The following is a 23,167-nucleotide window of genomic DNA, read 5'->3' as shown; positions in this document are numbered from 1 at the left end:
GGGATAAATATCTTCCTTATGTCTCATTGTTTTGTGAGTATTAAATTAGAGAAATATATGAAAACACTTGACACAATGACTGGTTGGTAAACTTACTTTCTGCCCATTTCTTTTGCCCTCCCTTTTTTTCTCCTTAAATTGAGAAAGATAGGATCTTATTATGTCATTCACTTGAATGTTTTAGTGCTATATCACTCTTCCATTACTTTTCCCCAAAGTATATTTTTAAAAATCTCACAGAAATAAAGTAGTGATTAAGTTTAAATAATTGATATTTCTCAATCCCTAGACAGAAGTATATCTAATAAAAGTAGGTTTGTTAATCCTTGACTGATAATGACTAGAAAATAAAGAAGTATTTCTAATTGGGCAGTCCATCCAATTGGCTCTCACCGTGTACCAATGGATTATTTTTTTTCTACTTATTTCATCTTTATTAAAGCTACAACACAGAGAACATTAGTTGAGTTTACTTTGTAACTGCCCTTTCTCATTATTCCTGACCTGTATCTAACTAGCAGACAGTTACTTTTGATTCTTCTGAGAAAGTTCCTAAAGCATTGCTTTTCTTTATAAAATAACCTTCCTGAAGGTAATGCTAATTTTAACTACTGATCAAGATGGCCTTAATGTGTCCCTCAGTTTGGCTAAACTTCAGACAGGATTTTTCTTTACCATAGGCCCCTAACCTCCCTTTTCTGAAAACATTTACTTTAAGAAGCTTGAAATTATAAATTCTTTCCCTGCCCCTTTGAGATGTAAATTTTCTCCTAGTCACTTGATAATTTTCCAACCCAGAAATGTCTTTCTCAAGGACCTGGGAGTCAGCTCTTTGAAATATAACCTTCAAGAAAGGTATTGCCCCTAGTTCCCAGTCTCTGTGGGGAGTATAGGAGCCTAACTTTGATAAGAGCCAAAGCAAACAGAGATGGTCTAATTATATTGACCAACCTCTTCCCCAGCATCCTCTACTATTTTTCCTACAGCTCATCCTGGCATCTAAAAACTTCCATGCCTTTTGTTTCAGCAGAACGGAGTTCAGTCTCTCTCCCCTATTACAGAATCATCTTGAGTAAAGTACTCCTTGCCTGTTTAACCATCTGGTGCAATTTTTCTTTGACATCACTCCATCACATACTCCAAACTGCCTACCACTTTCAGATTAATCTTATAAAACTTTGTATATGTGCTGCTGAAGTGAGCACAATCTTTATAGAACTTTGAATCACTCCCTATTTCCTGTGGCATGAAGCCCACCATTCAAACTTCTCCACAGTCTTATACCTTCCAAACTCATTAGTGTTATCTTCCAATTCCTGAATTCTCTCCTCCAATAATATTAGTACATTTTCTTCCTAAACGTGGCTAACATTTCCCCATTTTGAGATTTCATGTGTCTTCTAATTTTTTTAATATTTGGAAATTTTATTAGACTGTATTTGCCCATAACAAATAAAATAGAAATTGTTTCAAGTCTTTGCAAATAAATTTAATACAGGGTATTAAGAACACCAGTGATGAAACTTCTGAGAAGTAAAGAAGGGCCACCTAGATAATGGAGTGATTAGTAGGAATAGGAATTTACTTGTACCCCTATGCTGGAAAGGCAAAGTTAAGGAGAGGGTTGTAAAGGCGTCCAGGGCCAGGTTAAATGATCATCAATGTCAGACCATACCAGTTCTGTCTCATTGGAGTTGGAGCCGTGGAAGTTACACAGTTGCTGCTGGAGAATCTTCACAAAGTAGAAGAAGAAAGGGAGAAATCTCATAGCTTATCCCTAAACTTCCATATACTATCAGTTGCTTCTTTTTGGCTGCGCCTGATCAGAAGTAAGCTGCCTGTATGAGTCTGCTATCATGTGATACAAAACAGATTCAGGAAGGAACAATGACTAAATTCAAGAAAAAGCAGTCCCAAACTAGTATTTTTGCTTGAATGTTATGCAACAGTCTGTTTTCTGTATTTTTTCTAACTTTATTGAGATGTAATTGACATATAGCATTGTGTAAGTTTAAGGTGTACAACCTGTTGGTATGTTACATGTTGTGAAATGATTACCACAGTGGAGCTAGTTAACACACCTCCGTTACCTCGCATAAATACCATTTTTTTTGGTGAGAACATTTAAGATCTCTCTTAGCAACTTTCAAGTATATAATACAGTTCTGTTAACTGCAGTCACCATGCTGTAGATTAGATTCCCAGAAATTCATGTGCTAACTGGATATTTTACCCTTTGGTCAACATCTCCCCATTTCCCCCAACCCCAACCCCTAGCAACAACCATTCTATTGTCTGTTTCTCTGGGTTTGGCTGTTTTAGAGTCTACAATTTAGTTATATCATACAGTATTTATTTTTCTCTCTCTGACTTATTTCACTCATCATAATGCCCCAAGGATCCATAAATGTTGTTGCAAGTGGCAGGATTTTCTTCTTTTTCATGGCTGAATAATATTCCATCTATGTACATACCACATCTTCTATATCCATTTATCCATGTATGGACACTTTGGTTGTTTCCATCTCTCGGCAATTGTGAATAATGCTGCAATGAACGTGCGAGTGCAGATATCTCTTTGAAATAGTGATTTCATTTTCTTTGGATATATATATACCCAAAGCAGGATTGCTAATGTATGGTAGTTTTCTTTTTAATTTTTTGAGGAGACTCCATATTGTTTACCATAGCGGCTGTACCAATTTACATTCCCACCAACAGTGCACAAGGGTTTCCTTTTCTGCATCCTTGTCAACATTTGTTACCTCTTAGTCTCTTTGAGGTGATATCTCGTTGTAGTTTTGATTTGCATTTCCCTGGTGATTAGTGATGTAGAGCATCTTTTCATGAACCTGTTGGTGATCTGGATGTCTTCATTGGAAAATTTTTTATTCAGTTCTTCTGCCCAAGTTTTAATTGAATTGTTTGAAAATCTATATCTATCTATATCTATATATCTATATATAGATACAGATATAGCCATTGTATGAGTTCCTTATATATTTTGGATATTAACACCTTATCACGTACATGATTTGCAAATATTTTCTCCCATTCTGTAGCTTGCCCTTTCATTTTGTTGTTTATTTTTCTGTGTAGAAGCTTTTTAGGTTGATGTTATATAACAAGTTGTATAACAAGTTGTATATAACAAGTTATATAACAAGTTGTATTTCTCTTGGTGATTTTAAGATTCCCTTGTTATCTTTAACGTTGACATTTTAATTTTAATATTTCTTGGTATGGATCTCTTTAGGTTGATCTGCTTTGGAGCTCTCTGGGCTTCCTGTATCTGGATGTCTATTTCTTTCCCCAGGTTAGGAAAAGTTTTCAGATATTATTTCTACAAATGTTTTCTGCCCCCTTTTCTCTTCTCCTTCTGGAGTTTCCTATAAGGTGAATTTTATTCCATTTGATGTGCCATAAATCCCTTAAGCTATATTCATTATTTTCATTCTTTTTTCTTCCTTATTCTCTGATTGGATGAGTTCCTCTGACCTGTCTTTGAGTTCACCTATTCTTTCTTGTGCTTCATCTACTGTATTTCTAAGTTCAGTTATTGCATTCTCCAGTTCCGTGACTTCTATTTGGAACTTTCTTATATCTTCTATTTCTTCGTTGAAGTTCTCACTGTTTTCATCCATTTTCCTTCTGAGTTCAGTGAGCATTTTTATGACCATAACTTTGAACTCTTTATCAAGTAAATTACTTATGTTCATTTCATTAAGATTTTTTCCTGAGGTTTTATTTTTTTCTTTTTTTGGAGTATAGTCCTCCCTTTCTTCATTTTGCTTGACTCTCTGTGTTGGTTTCTATGCATTAAGTGAAATAGCCACATCTCCCAGTCTTGAAGAGCTGTGTGACAGATGAACCTTGTCATTTAACCCTGTCTACTCTTGGTTGCCTCTCAAACCTTTGTGATTGTCTAAGCAGTTTATTTTTAATAGACCTGGCACACCATCCCAGCGGTTGAGGGTGTGCCAAGACAAATGAGCAACCCAAAGTGGAGGATCTCAGGCAGCACCGAGATTCAGGTTGATAGGAAGCCAGAAAACTTGGTAACAGCTTTTAAAGAATGCAAATGTATTTAGTCTTGTGAGATTGCAAGTGGAAGCCCTGCTGCGCCCCAGAAGCAAGCAATCTGAAGGTGTTCCCTGGGGAGCAGTCACAAGAAAACAGTGCTTCAGATAAGTGTACAAGCTCCATTCTGGGAGATACCAGTGGACTGTAGTAAGGCAGAGTGAGGGTGGAGAGATGGCACCCCCAGCCTACCTTCCCCGAGAGCACATCCGTAGCCTCTAGATGTGTGCTGAACCTGAAGCCTGCTCTTAAGTCTTGTCCCTACTAGCAAATAGGCCTTTTTCATGTAAAGGCTGGGGCTGTGTCTCAGTCTGATGTGTAGTGGTACATCCTGGGGGTGGTATCCTGCCAAGAACTGTCTCTCCAATTGTTACAGTCCCATGGGACCCAGAAAAGAAATCCCTCCTGGCCTCCAGAGCCAGGTGATCAAGGAGCATCCCCTGAGTGGAGGCCACAAAAATGGGATCTCCTGTCTTGGAGATTCTGGCTCTCTGGAGCACATCAGAAGGAAAGTGTGAAGATGATGCTTACTGGCTGAGTGAGGCGGTGGGAAGAGTGCAAAGATGACACCATTTGAATAAAGGGAAAGAGGGAAAAGAAAAAAAAGAAAAGAAGAAAAAATATATATATATAGCAAGACAGAGGAAGAGCAGGGAAGAAGGAGCCAGCTGGCTGGAGCACAAAGCTGTCACCTGCAGGAAAGGAAAAAGGGGAAGAAAGATGGCACCTTTCAGTTTTATGAAGGCAGAGAGAGAGCAGGAAGATGGCACCCGCCAGCCTCTGTCCCTGGGGAGTATTCCAGCAGGCCCCTGTTCCTCAGATTAATGCTTTAAAATTGGGAAGTGAGTCTCTTTCACCAAAAGTCAGAGTGCTTTTCAAAGGGCTGCTTCTACACTTGGCCCTGGGACAGGTGAGTCTGTGCACAGGCCCTTTAAGAGCTGTTCCTCAGTTCACAGCCCTATGGGTCTCATGGGATGTGGCTTGTTGGTCTTCAAAGTCAGATGTTTTGAGGGTCTATCTCTCAGGTGCCAGCCTTAAAATTTGGAGTGCCCAATGTGGGGTCCATACCCTTCACCTCTCAGGAAGAAGCTCCAGGTTTTGAGTTCCTTCCTAATTGTGTCTCCACACCAAGGATGGGGTTTATGGCAAAATTGTGTCTCAGCCTTTCCTACCTGTTTTGATGTGGTTTTCCTCTGGTTTTCTTGATGTGAAGGGGTTGCTCCACCATCTTTTAGTTTTCTTCAGAGGAAATTTTTCCATATGTAGCTGTAGCTTTGGTGTGTTTGTGGGAGGAGGTGGGTTCGGGATCTTCCTATGTTGCCATCTTGAACTGGAACCTATTTAATATGTTTTAAATTTTGGTTTTCAGTCGTTCAGTTTGTTACTAGTATATGGAAATCTGATCAATGTTGTGTATAAATGTTTATGTATTGATTTTATATTCTGAGATCCTGCTAAAGCAAGCTATTATAATTTATTATGAGTCTACTTATACCTTCCTTGGAATTTTCTATGTAGACAGTTATGTCATCTGTAAAGAATGACAGTTATATTCCTTCTTTTCTAATATGTATGCCTCTTTTTTCCTTTTCTTGCTGTACTACACTAACTAGAATCTAAAGTACTAAGTTGAAAACTAAGATAAGAGTGGACCTTCTAACCTTGTTTTGAACTCAGGGAAAAGCATTCATTCTTTCACCATTTCATGTGATGTTAGAAGTGGGTTTTCTGTAGAGGCTCTTTATTCGGTTGAGGTAGTGACCTTCTAATCCTAGTTTCCTGAGCACTTTTAATATGAAGGGGCGTTGAATCTCGTTCAGTGCCTGTTCTGTGTTAATTGGTGTAACAGTACGTGTTTCCTCTTTAGACTCAATCTGGTAGATTACATTGATGAGTGTTTACCATTGAACAAGGCTTGCGTCCCTGGAATAAACGCCACTTGGTCATAGTCTGTTATTCATGTGGATGCTGATGGTAGGTATTCTTGTGGATTCCTTCTAGTAGGGTAAATTCTGGTTCCCCCAAAACGCCCGTGTTTAACCCCTCCTATGACAATATGTGCACGTTACCTTGTATGGAAAAATGGACTTTGCAGCTGTGACTAAGTAAAAAATCTTGAGATGAAGAGATTATCCTAAATTTTCTGGGTGGGCTATATATAAACACAAAGAGCTGTGTAGGAGGGACACAGGAAGAGTCAGAGTTGGAGAGACCATGTGATGAGGGAAGCAGAGATTAAAGTGATGCACTTTGAAGATGGAAGAAGGGACTAATTCCAAGGAATGCAGGCAGCCTCTAGAAGACAGAAAGGGAGAGGAAACAGATTCTCCTGTAGGGCTTCAAAAGAAACAAGCCCTGAGACACCTTGACTAATATCAGACTACAAAGCTGCAAAAACTTTCTTTCACAAAGGGTCAAGGAGGGCTGGGAGCACATATGTGCTGCCCACCTGGACAGAGGGGGACCTGTGAGGCTGACCTACAGATTCTGAGGAGGTGGAGAGACATGAGCCCCTTTCTTCTCCAAGCTCTTTGCAGGGTCCAGCAGAGAGTCATGCCACCTGTGGAAGCCTGCGGCCCCAGTTTTGCATGCTGGTGGTGTAGGGGTCATGTTCAGGGAATCTCTGTTGTCCTAACACCTGCCTGGGTCCTGGGGAAGGAATCAGAAGTCAGAAGCAGGAGAAGAGCCTTTGGCCAGCAGGGAAGGGGGGGTGAGGCCCAGGGCAGGTCCATAAAAGATCAGAGCATCTCAGTGCTTTAGGAGGAAGGGGCTTCAGAGGTGGGCCAGACAGGCTGTGACAGAGGCTAAGCGGACTGGGAGGGGAGGCACTTCTGGGAGACAGCGGGGGTCTACCCCCTGCCCCTCATTGTTTGCTCGTCTCACTCTAATGAGGGGGTCATTTCCCCTGCTCTGATGATTCGAAGCCTCTGCCGACACCCACAGGACGGTGACTGAGGCCTCCACACTCCTCAGCATGGATCCCAGCTCCCACTCAGATCTGGGGCCACAGACACCTCTCCCACCCCCTGCCGCCCCTGTGAGCAAGCTGTTCTTGTGAAACGTGGTCATAATTTGTTAGGAGGACCTGTTTCCTATGGGGATACAAACCAGTGTTGATACCAGTACACACACACGTCCAGCCATGGGTGCAAAGGGAAGGGACAGTAGCTCTGGGGTGTCTCTGCAGACCCGGAGGCCCCGGACGCCAGTCCCCACGGCCACAGCCACATGGGTCCTCCTCCCTCAGTTGGACGAGATGCTGCTGCACAGAGATCCCACAAGTTCCACAAAGGGGCCCGACTGTCCTTTCCCTTATACACACCTTTAACGGGGGCCCCATGAATCTCCCCACACCCATTCCCCTTGTTGCATCCTCATTGGGATGAAGAGGTAGCTGCCTCCACCACTCTCCACATTGCAATAATCCCAGTGGGACTAGAGGATGCTCCCGCTACGATGAGGCAGACAGTCCCGTCCCCATGGCCAAGACTTTTCGTCTCTGGTCAGGCCACCCACACAGGAAACCCTGGATGAGCGGAGGGTCATCCCAGCGCCGTCGTCTGGCCACTTCACGAAAGCAGAGAGAAGCTCCATAATGACAAGGGCCGTCTCCAGGCTCCATCCTAGAAACTGGTGAGTGTCCAGAGGGCTGAAAGGCACAAGAGCAGCTCTGCCTCCCCAGAAGGTTCAGGGATGCAGAAGACGGTACAGATGCCCCAGAAGGGCCCTAGCCAAGCAGGCGTTAGAGAAGGGGCTGATGAGAGGGTCCCTGGGGAAAGTGAGAGCTGTGCGTTCCCAGGGGCAGCCTGAGGAGTCCTTGTCTATGTGGAGGAAAGGTGTGGCCACCTGTAGACCCAGAGCTCCTGTGACCTCCCTCATCCTTCCTTCCTCTCAGGATCGCTCTCTGTGGAGCAGCTCAACACCAACAAGATGACAGTGGCCTGAGAGCATTTCCCACGAAAACGATCTTTGTTCACAATTTACATACATCACTCCAAAGGTCCTGCTCCCACCCACACCTGGCCACACCCACCTCCCCCACCTCCCTAACCCCCCACAATCCCGCTCCCCCTCCCCACCCTGGTGGTCCTGCCCCCCTCCCTTCCTCCCACATCATCCAGGATCAGCACTGGGAGGAGGAGGAGGAGCCCCTAGGCTCCCCAGGGGGCTGCCCTGGGGCCTCGCCCTGGAGGGCCAACCCAGCTGTTCCCTACTGGCTGCAGTGCTTCTTCCTCCTCTTCCCACGCTTCTTTGTGTCAAACGGGTCACGCTTTCTCTTTCTCAGCTGTGAGGGGCGAGCCAGCCCCAGAGCCAAGGCTGGCCTCCCAGAGACGCCGAGGCCAGCCCCGGGGATGGGCAGCTTCTCAGCAGCGGCTGGGCGTCCACACAGAGCCCGCTTCCTCGACTTGGGAGCGGCTGGTGGAGCTGGGCTGAGGCCTCTTCTCTGAGAGGAGGGGGACTGGGGAGCACTCTGGGCCCCCCAACCTCCAGAGGAAGCCAGGGCTGAGACATGCGCAGGACTGAGGGACATCCCGAAAGGCACCAGTATATGCTGAGAGTCTACGATGAAGACGCTTTGGAGCACCTCCTCGTTCTCACTGGACCCATCCCTGGGCACTCGGGCCTCCCGAAGAGGAGAGGCCTTTCTGAGAACAGACGCATCCCTGGATCTCAGTAGAGGGCCGGTGCGCCTTTGAGCCTGGGGAGGGGAGAGCCGTACGGGCCGGAATATAGAGAACTCCTGACGTCCTCCAGAGGGAACAAAGACTTTGGGCCTGCACAGGGCAGTGTCTGTTTGCATGAGCCTATGAAGAGCCTGAGAATCAATCTCTGGTGGGCAGGCTTCATCACTGACCCCTAGATGGGGTTCTTGGTCGTGCCTCTGGGCACCTTGGCCGGCCTCGGACTCAGAAGGACTTGAGGCCATTCCGGGTGCACTGTGACTCGGGGCTGCCCGCACACCGTCGTCCTCTTTCAAGGCCAGGAGTCGTTTCTGCACCAGCTGGTAGGAGGGAGGAGGACAGTGACGGCTGCACACACACGTGTGAGAGGAGGAGCACTGGGCAGTGGGACAATGGCCCTGTGGGGGAGGAGGGGACGGGCGACCCCAGGACTCGAATCCAAATACAGACACTGTGGCAGTCCTGCCATCCTCCTGCAACTGATTCCCAGCTTTGTGACCTTCCCTCCCCTCCTGGCTCCCTATCCTCTCCTTCCTTTCACCCTGCACTGCACCCACCCCAGAACGGGCCCTTCCCCATGCCAGGTGTCCCAGGCAGGGGAGGGATGGACAGCGCTATGTGGCCCTCCTGTTCTGGGGCCCTATCTCTCCCCTATTCACTGGGGTCCCTCCGTGCCCTGGTCTTCCTGGGTGTCCCTTGTGTCCCCTGTTCTACCGGGGATCCCTCCCTCCTCTGGCTCCCCTGGGTCATCTGGGTTCCCCTGTCCCCTGGATCACCTGGGGTCCCCCTCCCGTGGGGTCCCCTGGCTCCCTGAGTGTCCCTCTCCCTCCCCTGTCTCACTTCTTCGGGGGTGAGCCCTTCCTCCTGCTCCAGCTCCTTCTCTAGGGCCAAGAGATCCAGCTGTGGGTCTGGAGAAAGCAAATCTGCCAGGAATCCAGGGTGAATGACTGCCTCCACCTAGAACAGAAAGAAGAGGCTGTGAGCATCCTTGGCCAGGAGTGGTCTGTGAGACAAGAAGGCCAGGAGGGAAAGTGAAAAGCAGAGATCCACCCCACTGTCCTCCACAAGGCGGGGATGGTCAGCGCGCGCACGCACACACACACACACACACACACACACGCAAACATGCACATACACAGTCACACACAAAAGAGCACATATACAGAGGCACAAACACAGACACAAAGGCATACACACAGATAGACACAAACATATACACACAAACATCTGCGTAAACCTCCCCTAACACCAGGCTCAGGAGCAAGGAGCTGAGCTTAAGTCCCAACGGCCTGAGCAGAACCCAGATCTTGGGTGCTGAGAGTTCCATGCCCTGGCATCTTGCAGACCCCAGTCTCCAGGCCTAGCCTACTTTGGTGACAAAGTCCTCCTGGGAACACAGCTTGTCGATGTAGCTTAAGAGATCCGGGTCCGAGTAGGTGCCGTCCTCTTCCTGCTGCAGCTCATTTCCGTCCTCTCCCCATTCTGCATCTGAGTCGCCTGTGGCTGAGTGGACGGGCCCCACCAGCGCCTCCATGATGTCCATATACTCCCTCACAGCCTCAGGTGGAATGTCCTCGGGTGCCTTGGGCTCCGGGGGTCGCTGAGACCTGTGTGGCTTCGGGCGGGAGGGCTGGGCCCTGGGGCCGGACATCCTGGGAGCACAGGCTGCGGCAGAGCAGGAGGAAGGGAAGGAAGGTGAGGGGCTCCCGGTCCACCTCCTGACCACCGAGCGCACGCTGGTGAGGGCACTGTTGGGGGACATTGATGTGGGTGTGGGGGGGTCAGGACCACCTGAAGCTTCATGCACAGTTGGAGGGGGGAGGTAAGGGGGCATCTAAGAGAGTCACATGTAAGGAAGTGGGGAACCTCCAATTTTCCAGGGGTGTCCCCATCAAGCCCACTTCTTAGGCAGACTTTGTGTGCAGTCCTTTGACAGGGAGGCGTGAGAGAAGTTACAAAATTGACCAAGTCAATAATACCCCGTAGTGACAAAGGGCATCTGAGACCCCACCCCCCACCCACCGCCTCGGTGGCTGTTTTGCTTGAAAGACCAATGCCCCTGTCTTGAAGGAAGATGATCCACATGGGAACAGTGGCCAACCCTGGGCCCCTGTTACCTGTGCGTTCAACTCCAGTGGGAACCTGGGTGGCTGGCTGAAGGCCCACTTTCGGGACTGGGGGCCCCCGAGGATCCAGCTTCGGTGGGGCTGGAGGAGGCAGGCCCTGCGCGCACTGCATCCACTACAACTGCTGAACCTGCATCTCCTCCTCTGCCTCAAATTGCATGAACCTGGGGGGTGACGGAGGCACAGGCCACCCTGAGAAAATGGCCTGGGTTCTGGAGCCCAACAAAGGCAGCCAAGAATGAGGGATTGGGAGAGGATGTGCCTTGGGGCTGTCAAGGCCCTGTGAGGTGCTGTCCACAGCAGAGAGCTGCTCCTGGAACTGATACAAGATCTGGGACCCTTCCTGCCTCACCAGCACTGGAGAGCATTCAACAGCATAGAGCCAGGTCGCTGCACTGAACCAGGTCAACGGGACACGTGTCTGACCCAGGGGGCACCCTCCTCATGCCCCCCATCCAGAGCCACATGAAGGGCTGACAGCCAGAGGCTGGAACAGGCATGTGTTCCCCACAGGGGTCCTTGCCCAAATCCAGGACCCTGGGTTGGGACTGAGAGTTCTGGAACGTAGACCTGGAGACAGGGCTCAGGAGAGGCTGGACGATGTGGATGCTGAGCTTACAGGACAGGCCTTCCTTTCCTCTGAGAGGTGCTTGTTTGTTTGGTTTTGTTTCTTAAACCAAGGGGATTACCGTGGAGCAAACACTGGAAGGGCCAGAGACCCTTGGGCTGATGACAGCTGGCTTCCCCAGCCTCTTGAGGGATGCCAGGGTACCCACTCAGGCCACTTTTCGTGAGGAGAGGGGGTCCCAAATCTATGTCAGTGGCCGCCAGCCAGCCACCACTAAGGAAGCAGCAGGCTGGCGGGTGGAGCTCTTTCCCCAGCCCAGCCCATATGGCTGGAGTTGGACCCCTACTGGACTCACAGCTTCACCCTGCCCCGTCCTGAGACCTTCATGTGAGGGCAAGGGTAGGTCAAACTCGGGAGGGCAGAGCTCGTGGTGGAGGAAGGACAGAAGAACCAAACTGTCAAGGTGAGGGAGGGGTTTCTGGAGGACTGTAGGGCCTCTGGGCTGTGGGCCCCCCGTTCCGAGCGACAGCCCTTCTCCTTTGTCCTCTCTGATGAGCACCCCCACGGCCAGACCCTGCCCTCACCCACTCGCCTCACCCCCCACGCAGCCCCTGGGCCCAGGACGCTGACTCACTTTTGCGCCATCTCGTAGTAGATCATCCGGTCAGAGTTGCTAATGTGCTGCCATTCCTGCACGGCCCTGCACAGTCCCTCCTCCAGTGTCATGGTGGGCTTCAGGCGGGCCAGGGATCGAAGCGCTGGGCTGTAAGCACTCGGGGTCAGTCTCTGTGCCCAGCCCAGCCCCCACCTGCCTGACCCCACCCACCAATGTGGACCACACATCACTCAACACAGCATGACTGAGCAACAGGAGGGTGAGAGGCAGGTGTCTGGGAGAGCAGAGACAAGCCTTCCCGGCTACGGCTGTCACCGCCTCACACTCACTCGAGGATGACCATCCACTCCCAGGCTAGAGCTGGGACACTGTGCCTTGGGGAGCTCTTTTCCTCTTCAAGGCTGCCTTTTCATAATAAAAATCACCATCATCAGTGAGGCGTGGCATGTGCCAGGCAATCTGCTCACACTTCATAGATTAGCCCAAGGAGTCTTCTGCACGGTCCTCTGAAGGTGAAGTGTGATTGTCCCCTTTTTACGAGGGACCGCAGGTTTAGGATGGAAATGCCTGCCAGGCTCACAACTCTAGTGGGAGAGAGCCCATGCCCTTAGGAGAGCTCTACCATCACCCTGTTCCTAGTGGAATTCTCCACATCAACAAAGTCGAGGCGTGCATGAAGCGCTCTCCTGGGCCCCGCGCTCCTCCCCCTTCTCCGAAGTGACCTCCCCTGGCCACGTACACTCAAGTGCTGTATGAAAGGAGACGTCAGCACAGGAGAGTGTGGCATCCACTCCTTGGCTCCTCAACTTACACCACGACCCTCTCTGACTGCAAGTCTTCAGGCCGTATTACCAGGAGAATCATGGAAGAGCAAGCTGGCTAGACTCACAGGGGGGTGGGGTCAGTTGAGATAAGGCACATTTCAGTCATGATGTCATGGACTGGCAGGCTCGCCCGTATGACCGACAGTGTGCCTTCTCGTGGCGTGGACATCGCCCTCACACCTCGCTTCCAGTATCCCTAGAAACCTAACGTGCGAGTCCATCCCCAGTTCCTCTTTATCTAAGAGCTCCGATAAGCTCATGGCCCCCTGAGCGTTCACTCACATGAGAAAGCAGGAAGGAGCTTCTGCATCAGGACTCTGGGGAAGGTGTCTCCGGGCCAGTGGCTTGAGGCGCTGCCACCGTCGGAAGTTACTGTACACGCTCTGGTGGTTAGAGAGGCATAGGGCTGGTTGGTGTCCAGGCTGCCCTCCCTGGAAGTGCCATGTGGCCATGGCCCAGAGTTCACTGGGCGAATGTTAGGGGCCATCTGGGCAGCTGGTGGTGGAGCTTGAGGAGGAAAGCCTGGGGTCCAGCCTCCCTTGCCAGCCTGAGTAACTCCAACAGCTGGAGCAGTCACAGTGGTCTCCATCGCAGGGGTTGCTAAGAATATGGGTGCAGGACATGCAGCACTCCCGCTGAGGGCCCCTGGAGCGCTCCAGTTGAGGGGGCCCTGAGGAACGATAAAGGTCTGAGTCTGCTGGGCCTGCACTGGCCTCCCTTGTGACCTGACTTGGACAGTGAAGTTGCAAGCCCCAGGGGCACTGGGGCCACAGCCACCATTAGCCACCAAAGGCATCCTGGGGAAAGCTGGCAGCAGCAGGCTGCTGCCGGGAGGGAATGCGGGGGTGATGAGAGGTGGCAGGTGCTGCTCCCAGGGTGGCCAGTGCTGGGCGCCAAGAATGGGTGGAGGAAAGGACACTGCCGTGAAAGTAGACAAGGAGGCACCGGGGTTCATGGGGACATCCGTTGCCAGCACTGCAGATGCTGTTGAGGCAAAGGAAAGGAGTGAATGGAGGAGGAGAATGGGCAAGTGGGACTGAGGCTTTCTGCGGCATCAGAGTGTAAATCTCCACAGATGAGAGACTCTTGGACAAGGGAAACTGCAGCGTGCAAGTGTCTTCAAGTGATTTTCATGCCCTGACCTCCAGTTGAGAATTATTCCACTGGTGACCCCACGCCCATCCACCAAGCTCCCTGACCCATGCCTGCCGAGAAGAAATTGCCTCAGCAAGCACTCACTTGGAGAGCCTCCCTAAGGCACACCCTGGCACCTAAGCCTCACAGGCTGTCTCCCAAGACCTGGAGCTGTGTGGACATCTGGTCTGTGAGAAATGCCCCTCAGCCGGCGTACTAGCAGGTAGGGGCCTTCTGCAAGGTAAGTTCTAGGCCCCCAAAGGCCCTTTGTGGACAGGCACTGTGTAAAATATTAGGGCCCCACCTCCTCCTCAGTCCTCCTTTTCCTGATGCTCAGTATAAATCCCCTCTTTCTTTCCTAGCCTCACAAAACAAAACAAAATGCTGGAAAATATCTCTAATGGAATCCTGATAAAAACCCATGACACAGGCCCAGAAAGGACCTGCATCTCAGAACAACCCACAGCAGATACGTAACATGGGCCAGGTCCTGCCACCCCTTCCCCAGTGCCCAGAGTCACTGTCATCAGTCAGGAGTTCTGTTCCTAGGGGCTTGGGGTGGTCTGAGAAGTAGGCGCGTGTCCCTTAGATTCTGTCATTTCACAGCCAGTGATGGCTGCAGAGGATTAAACAAGGGCCAGGGAATTGTCATGTTACATTGGTCGTGGGAGTATAGACTGCCTGTGGTCCTTCCCCTTCCAGCTCCCAATAACAGAGAGACAATCTGAGATGCAGGCATAAGCCAGATGCCATGGCGATCAAGTTGTCTGAAACACATCCCTGTTCAGGAGAACAAGGTACACACCACGGTGCACCTAACTCACCAGAACAGATGTCATAGGACGTTTAATAGTAACACAGAAGATCATCTTCCTGATCCTGGGCTACACTCCTTCCCCCTTTAAAAGAGGAAGCAGGCTTCATAGACATTCCACCCGAAACAACCCCACTCCACATCTGTTCCCTGTCCATGAAGGAGTGACCTGAAATAGGAACAAACTCTTCCTCTCAAGGCAGCCTGAGGGTCCAGCATGAGATACTGGACAAGATGAAGTAGGTCTGAAGTACTGCCATTCCACAAAAGGAAGAACAATTCAGAGCAACTCAGGAACCTGAGCCCTCTCTTGGCTGAAGTTACTCGTAATGGTTGCCCATCCCCTGTTGAATCCAAGGCAACAGTTGCCTGAACTGACAAGTGAGCTCTGGGCTGGGAGGAGTGGACGAGGTGTGGGCTGCGGCAGTTAGACTAACCCCCTGCCTAGCTCTCGGAGAGGACACTTCACTGCAGGTGTGGCCACACACAGCCCCATTGAATAGTTTTCTCACCAAGACCATCTCTCCCCACGGCCCCCTGAGATACAGTATGCTCCTGTTCAAATCCCTTTGCAAGATGTGGTGAGGCAAGCTTCAGGTGCCTGAGGAACACAATACAGCTCTAGGCTTTCCTCATGACCCTCCCTGTGTCACCACCAGGACATCACACACATCCTTACACACACGTATCAAAGTGGCTTGTCTCCCTTCTAGAAAGAATCAGACTGTCTGCTGCCATCCTTTCTCCATAGCCAGGGCAATTCCTCTGGATCCACCTCCAACGACCCCTCCTCCCCAGGGCAGTCTCAGGTTTCTTCAGGCTCCCCAGTCTCCCCAGGTGAAATGTCCTTGTGCGTCCAGTGCTCTCTTCTCCCTCTACTTCAGTCCAACTGTGTGCCCACAGTTAAGTGTAACGTGTGAACCTGAAGGATGTGAGGATGGCAGGGTCTCTGAGAACACACCCCCAGCCTATAGGCTTACCTCCTATTGAAGCCATCCTGCAGGCTTGGGCACGGACTACTGCTGCCTGGTAGCCTCAATGAGAAAAGTCAAGACCAGGAGCCAGAGAGCGACCTGCTTCAGCAAACGCTCGGGATCCAAGTCAACGAGGGACACGTTTGAAAGTAAACCGGAAAATGCGGGCTGAACCGTTCTGCGGTGGGGGAGGGGCAGAGGGCACGTGGGTCGGGGTGGGGTGGCGTGCGCTGGGGGGACATTCCACGAGGGCTCTGGCAGGTAGGCAAGAACCGGAAGTTCCTTCCACCTCCCACAGTGGCAGCACAATTGGCGTGTGCCTCTTTAGGCAGTTTATAAACTGTTGTTTTGATTCACGGCACCGAGGTTGAGCATGACAGTCCCTTCCTTTCACGTCTTTATCCATCAACCTAGGTTTTTGGGTGTGTTTTTTTGTTTGTTTTTTTTTGCGGTACGCGGGCCTCTCACTGTTGTGGCCTCTCCCGTTGCGGAGCACAGGCTCCGGACACGCAGGCTCAGCGGCCATGGCTCACGGGCCCAGCCGCTCTGCGGCATGTGGGATCCTCCTGGACCGGGGCACGAACCCGTGTCCCCTGCATCGGCAGGTGAACTGTCAACCACTGCGCCACCAGGGAAGCCCGATCCGGATACTTTAAGGTGAGATCTCCACTGGAGGCAAAGTATATTAGCCCTTTTAAGTTCGAAAAGAGATCTCTACTTAATAGATTAACTTTAGGTTATTCAAAACCTTTTCCTTTATTTGTGCATGAAAGGCATAATCAGGCCGCGCAGAACTGTGTGAGCATGGTAGTAAACACAGGCCTATTGCCTGGTATAGCATACAACTTGATTCAGTTGCTTTTGCCTGTCTCAGGTGTCTTAAGGTTATAGCCACAACTGCAAATTTAGTGGAAGCCTTGGCAGATTTGACTCTAGAAAATGAAGTTTATTTGCAAACTCCACACCTTGTCCACAGTCTTCTTAACGCTGAATTGACAACATTTCTCTGCAAGTATCACTGGATTAACTTCCTGTGAAATCCTGCTTTCACCACCTAATCTTTAAACGTCACACCGTTCTCAGTCCTGCTACACTACTACCTCTGCCTCACAAAGGTGAGGGCCGTGACTGCCAGGTATCAGTGTCCCATGGGAATTCCCTGGTAGTCCATTGGTGAGGACTCCGAGCTTCCACTGCAGGGAGCGCGGGTTGGATCTCTGGTCGAGGAACTACGATCCCACGAGCCACTTGGCGCGGCCCAAAACAAAAACAAAACAAACAGAAAACAGTGTCCCGTTTTGTGACACCGTGTCCTGAGTAAAGATGTTACCAAGTCCAAGGTTGCTCTGCTTGCCACATGACAGGCCATAAATCGGAGATGAGGTGTTGAGGCAAGGAATATGACTTTATTCAGAAAGCCAGCAGACCGAGAAGATGGCAGAGTAAAGTCTCAAAATAACCATCTTATCGGGGTTTGGGTGCCAGTTTCTTTTATAATACAGAGATGGGGAGGAGATGAGGAGGTAAAGTAAGAAGGCCATAAGTTGTGCGAATAGCCCCTGGAATGGCCAGCCTCGGGGAGGAGATGTGTTAATTTCTTCTTAATTGTAGCCATCCACAGGTGGAAGGAGTCCATATGTTTCCCTGAACAAAGGCACTTTGGTTTAACATTCAGACAGAGGGACAGGGTTCCCCGAGGCAGGCCATTATGTACAGGAACAGACAGTATCCTTTTAGTGAACAAAAGCAGCAGAAGGCAAAGGTTAAAGTAAAAGGAACAGATCCCATGTGGAGTCCGATTTGGCTCTTCCCTGTTACAATTCCCTACTGTCAATGTCCATTCCACAGTCTTGTGGAGAAAAGGGGGTGACGGCCCTTCTAATTGCTTCATCAGATGGATCTTTCCAGGAGTGTCCACCATTGGTGCCAGTGTTCCAAACGTTGGGTTTTTGTTTTTTTTGTTCCTCTCTGGAAAGTGTGTCCTTTACACCTGTAGCCTTAAAAAAAATATTCTCAGCCTAAAAGTTGAGAGTTACGATCTCTTTGATGGGAATTTTGAGGGCTTCAAGCCTGGCAGGCAGCATCTCAAGTTAAGGAATTCAGCACTTTTCTATGGACGGGAAGATGCCAGAGTCTGGGCTCACCGAAATCATTCATTTGATATGTGCCTCAGCTCTCCGGGGCCTGTATCCTATATTCTCATATCCTGAGTTTCGTCAGGGCTCACCGGCTCACGTTGGGGGGCTGCAGTCGCTAATGACTGATGTGTCAGGAAATATTCCATTTCTCAGATCCTCTCCTCTTGGTCAGGATTTTGACCCATATTTGGGAGACGTTTCAGGATCAAATTTTGTCCCACGGCGCTGGGAGGCTCATCCCAGGTCAGGGGAGAATTCTTGATATGCCACTCCAGGTGCTAGTTTTTGGATTAGGCCCTATTGCTAATTAAAGATCTTCTGGATCCTCTATCTAATTAAGACCCAGGAGACATTTTCCCTTGTTGCTTCCTCCTGTACCTAGAATCACACTATTACAATTATTTCATGTTATAAATGTGGTCTATTTCCTCAAGATGTTTAGCCATTGAAGTATTGTTGGAGGCCTGGTTCCATACTGGGTACTGTAAGAGACACCAGTCTTATAAAGTAGACAGGATATAAGTAATGCAGCTAGTAACGTTAACAAAGACACAGTACAGCAGGGAGACACAAAGAGCAAACAATCTGGAAACAAAGAACAATGATCAGTATAACTACTTGTAATCCAATTGCAATAGCGAGCGACCAGAGGTACCATAACTGATTTAGTGAGCCATCCGCTGTTTCAGTGTACCAGCGGTGCGTACTTAGACGTGCATGGCTTAATCTTTGAGACAAGCATATGCTACTGGCAGGATCACCCAGGTAGAGAGAAAAAGATAAATGTTTCAATTCTGCTTACAAGGGTATAATTTAACAAATGACTGTAAATCATAATGAGTTTAAGGGGAGCGTTTTGCTTACACCTGGAAAACACAGATTGAAAACAGTCATTTTTCAGATAGAAACCATAAAAATTATAACCATAATTATAACCAAAATTATAACCATAATTATAACCCTTTTACCCAGGTATGTGCAACTAATCGTTTTTGTTAACAGCTTTATGAAGCCATCAGGTTTCCCATTAGAATTCTTCAAGTTCTTACCCAGTTCACCTTTGTGGTTTGAAAATCAGAAACTTGTATTTATGCAAAGGTCCTTTCCATAAACCTTCTTGAAGAGGAAGCATTTTTGCAAAGGCATCAGAGTGAAACCATGACTGTCTACAATGGTGAAAGACTTAAGAAGGCACGTGTAAATCTGATTACAGTGCAATTGAGAAAGTAACGTGGTTACTGCGGTGACATGCAACACTTTCAGATAATAAAGAGAATTCTGACTGGTAACATTTTACCAGGACATACCAAATTTTAGGAACTCCATATAATCTGTAGAATACCTGTGTCATTTGGCATACAATAGAACCTAAGAAGATTTATTGCTTATTTGACAACATTTCCCGTGTCATTCAACCTAATTAGTTAATATCTCTCTTTGGGGTGTTTCAGGGGCCCTTTGAAGCACCCCAAAGTTAGCTAGAGGTCAAAGGAACTTCATTATAATTTGATTTGGGAAGTTTTGTCAAAAAAATAAGAAAAGGGTTTAAAACAGTCAGATAGGAACCCATGTCACTGTGAAACAATAGTTATTCACTTAGCCAAAGTAACAATAAAAGATTTCAAAGGCAAGTACAGAACAGATCTCTTAAAAGGTAGAAAAACTTAAAATCTGGTATCAAAGGCAGTCCGAAATCTTAAGAAATCTTGTCTTCTTAACAGAGAGAAAAGCGAAATTCAAGTTGTGCACCAGCTTACTTTTAAAATGTATTTACTCAATAAAACTTATTTTAAACTTAGTCCTGACCACGTACAGAACTCTTTTTTTCAGGGTCCACTTTCCATAAACCTTCTGTCACTTACTTTAGCACAATTCTGACTTTCAAGTGTTCAAATATCTGGAGAGATTAATTTTAGATAGACCTTCCTAAAAGATAAGTATTTTAAAAAGTTCACCTAAAGCTCTTACCTCATTTGCATTTTCTTTCCTTAAAAGTTTCTTCACATCAAGTTATTTCCTTGCTGACAAATTTGCAACAGATATAACAAGATTTTATTTAGCTTATATTAAACGTAGGCACAATAAAAGTATTATACTTAATGTTGATGACTCTAACAGCATGTCTATATTAATTAGATCAACAAATGAACGTTAATAGCAGGTCTTAATTAATACTGACTATTTCCCAGTTCACATGAACCTGAAGCTCATTTAGCTCAGTTTCTCTTGTATTTAGAATAGTTTGGTGTGTAAGTGCTTACTTTTCTTTAAGCCAATTAAATAGAGCTCATCCACAAATCAACCTCAGCAATGTTATCCAAAGACAAAGACACATACAAGGACACAAACATACAGAGACGTCATGGTTGTCATTTCAGAATTTCAGCACTGAGTCAGGTACAGCCATGTGAAGCCCATCAGTTTAGAAAAAGAGGTTGGATTCAAATTAGGTTTCTGGCAGATGGAACAAATCCAACTCACTTGTCTAGATGGCTGAATTTTTACAGAAAAGACACTTAGGTTTTTTATTTATCCTTGATAAGTCAGTTTCTAAATTACTTTACCCTCTTTCAAAAAGGTGCATTTTAGAAAGATGGCAGAGATGAGAGTTCCTGAGAAGACCAGAAAGGACATTTGCATCTCAAAGATACAGGCAAGTTTTTCCTAGGATGACTTTGTTTCCCCTTTGTTTAATATTTACAAGCCTCTTAAGATAAACAGGGAGGGTTTGGGGAGTGGTATCTATTGGAGAGTCAATCAACTCATTCCCCACTGTCAAAGTTCCCTGTGGGGAAATTAGAATCGGACGCCTCAAGGCCAAGGGAGTCCCCTGGCCTCTTATAGGATGTCCGCACAAGGGAACTTGCCCTGCTGTGGATGTGGCTCCCAGTCCAAATTGGGTGGCTTGTGGAGTCTTAGATGGTGATACTAAATCAGGCTCCTGTCCTCTGGGGGTTAACACAGAAACTTCTATTTGATCTCCGTAGGTAGGGGAAACAGGAGGTGGTGAATATGATGGCGGCATGGGGAGAGGGTGGGCAGGTGGAACAACTGCCGGTGCAGCTTGCTGTTTTGCAAAACACTTCTAACTGCGAGATCCTATAAAAATTGAGTGAGCCATTTAGGGGCTACCGCCCTTGTGATCCTATATTTTGGGTCCACACCCTATTATAATAGTATACATGTCTTTCTTAGTCATAGGCTCAGGGCTATGTTACACCCATTTATCTACTATAGGCCCCAAAGGGCTCTCCTTCAGGGTTGATGGAGTATTTCCCATTTTGTACACCCAAACGCAAAAGACGCAAACAAATTCTGGCATCAGTGCACACAAAACCAAGACCAAAACCAAGGAACCAGTTCCCAAATCGGTTCTGAGGGGGTGTAGTGGTGTAGAGAGCAGCCGTCTGGTGCAGAAGCCCACAGGCAGCTAGGAGGAGCTGTGTTAGTCCAAAGGGTCCGGGACACATAGTCCATTCTCAGCCCAGAAGGAGCAGCCAGGGGGAACCAGTGGGAGGGCTTGACTAATTGAGCTTTGTGCCTGCTATAAAGCTTATTGTTTAGCTCTTGGCCAGTAAACTATGGAGGGTTTGTACGTGGCTGCATAAATGGGTCTAAGAATGATGGACAAGTGTGGTATTCGTTGCCTCCAAAGTGTGGAGAGACCTAAGTAAGATGTGTTGGGCTTGCTATAGTGTGTTGGGGGGCTGAATAGTTAACAGCTGAGGTTTAGCTGCAAAAGGAATTTCCTGGCTTTTAGAGGATCAGTTAATGCCCAGAAATTTAATAGTTGTGGACAGCCCTTGAATTTTATGTGGGGCAATAAATAGCCCACCTGTATGTTATAGATGGGTCACCAACCATGTTAGGGCCTTGTGCACCAGTCTCCTGAGGGGCTGTGGATTAGAACATCCGTATAGTGCCAGACGGTGCAAGGGGACCCCAGGTCTTGCCAGCAAAGACTGTGGGCAATAGCTGGGCTGTTAAGATAGCCAGTAGGCAGACAGGTTAAAACATACTGGGTGCCTTCTGAAGTAAAAGTAGACTGCAGCTGGGACTCCTTAATAACTGGTACTGAATAGAACATAACAGCTAGATTGTCACAGCAAAGTAATTCCCTGGAGCCCTTTGGATATCCTCAATGAACTGGACAGTGTTGGAAATGGGAGCCTTAATAGTGGGGAGCAGCACTTATATTTCAGTAGTTGATTATAAGTCACCACTCATTAATAGCAGGCTTTAATAGCAGCCAAATGGGGAAATTGAAAAGGAGAAATGGTGTGTTTAATGACTTCTTCTTTTCATAAAATCTGAATTATGGGCTGCAATCCCACAGCCCCCTGTCATACATGTTATTGGGGGATATTTACTGTCTTAGGTGGCAGTCTTATGGGCTCCCAGTTTCAGCTTCCACCAGGAAGGCCAGGAATTTGGGTTTGTTCCAAATGGCGTTGCAGTACATCAAGGCATCCATAGCTGTAACGGGAAAGGGTAGGGCCAAAGGGGCTACCACCACTAAAAGATTTTTAATAAAGATTGTTTCAATAGTGACATTCAATGGAAGTTGAATGCTTTCTACTCCCCTGACTACTATGCCTTGTAATCTAAAGTGTGGCCCTTGCTTATAATTGGAGGGGTTCCCAGGAGGCACTGTAATTTGAGCTCCCGTGGTCAATGAGAGCCATAAGAAAATTTGTTTATGTGTGTCCCAAGGAAAATTAGAGAAGTATATGGGCAAGTGTCCCAGAGGAGGGCCACGCTCCAGGGATCTGCCAGGTCCCTAAGGCAGAGGCGTTGGCAGAGGTCAGGGTAGAGGATTCGGAGAGGTGACGGCTACCCATCACTCCAGTCTCCGGAAGAGTCTGCAGCGCCTGAGCAAAAATTTCTAACTTGTGCTTGGGCGGTCTCAAGTTGACATCATTAGGGACCCCCGATCTCCAGAGCTGCCAATACAGGGAGGTCTGTTAGTCATCTCATGAAGGATGGAGCTGTGTGATGGCACCACCCCTTGGTGGAGCTCAGTAAGGGTCCCAGAAGTCCGTATATCCCTTAAGGGTCCTCTGCTGGGTTCCTGGCCAATGGGGCAGCGGGGCCCATGTGCCTTTACTGGCAAGCGAGATTTGGGGCTTCCGAAAACTTATCTTTTTCATATCCAGCTACAACATGGATGCAGTCCCACGCCTGTTGGACTGTATCTGACGTTTCTTTGAA

General features: G+C 48.1%; 1 protein-coding gene and 1 long non-coding RNA gene across 2 annotated transcripts; one reads left to right on the top strand and one right to left on the bottom strand.

The window, feature by feature from the left end:
• Positions 1-8,202: 8,202 nt before the first annotated feature.
• On the bottom strand, positions 8,203-14,001 carry LOC308611546 (NUT family member 2G-like). The gene is given in 8 exon segments (XM_081260273.1): positions 8,203-9,082; positions 9,603-9,719; positions 10,132-10,403; positions 10,781-11,003; positions 11,007-11,052; positions 12,091-12,219; positions 13,179-13,284; positions 13,287-14,001. Coding segments are annotated over 8 exon segments (2,250 nt in total). The 5' UTR covers positions 13,852-14,001; the 3' UTR covers positions 8,203-8,290.
• Positions 14,002-15,604: 1,603 nt separating this feature from the next.
• Positions 15,605-20,604, top strand: LOC308611545. The gene is made up of 3 exons (XR_014014961.1): positions 15,605-15,967; positions 16,693-16,933; positions 20,535-20,604. It is a non-coding gene; the product is annotated as an uncharacterized lncRNA (long non-coding RNA).
• Positions 20,605-23,167: the final 2,563 nt, after the last annotated feature.

This window comes from Mesoplodon bidens, assembly GCF_964165515.1.
Source record: "Mesoplodon bidens genome assembly, contig: HAP1_SCAFFOLD_1482, whole genome shotgun sequence".
Lineage (NCBI taxonomy): Eukaryota > Metazoa > Chordata > Mammalia > Artiodactyla > Ziphiidae > Mesoplodon > Mesoplodon bidens.
This window is presented reverse-complemented; position numbering and strand designations above follow the sequence as displayed.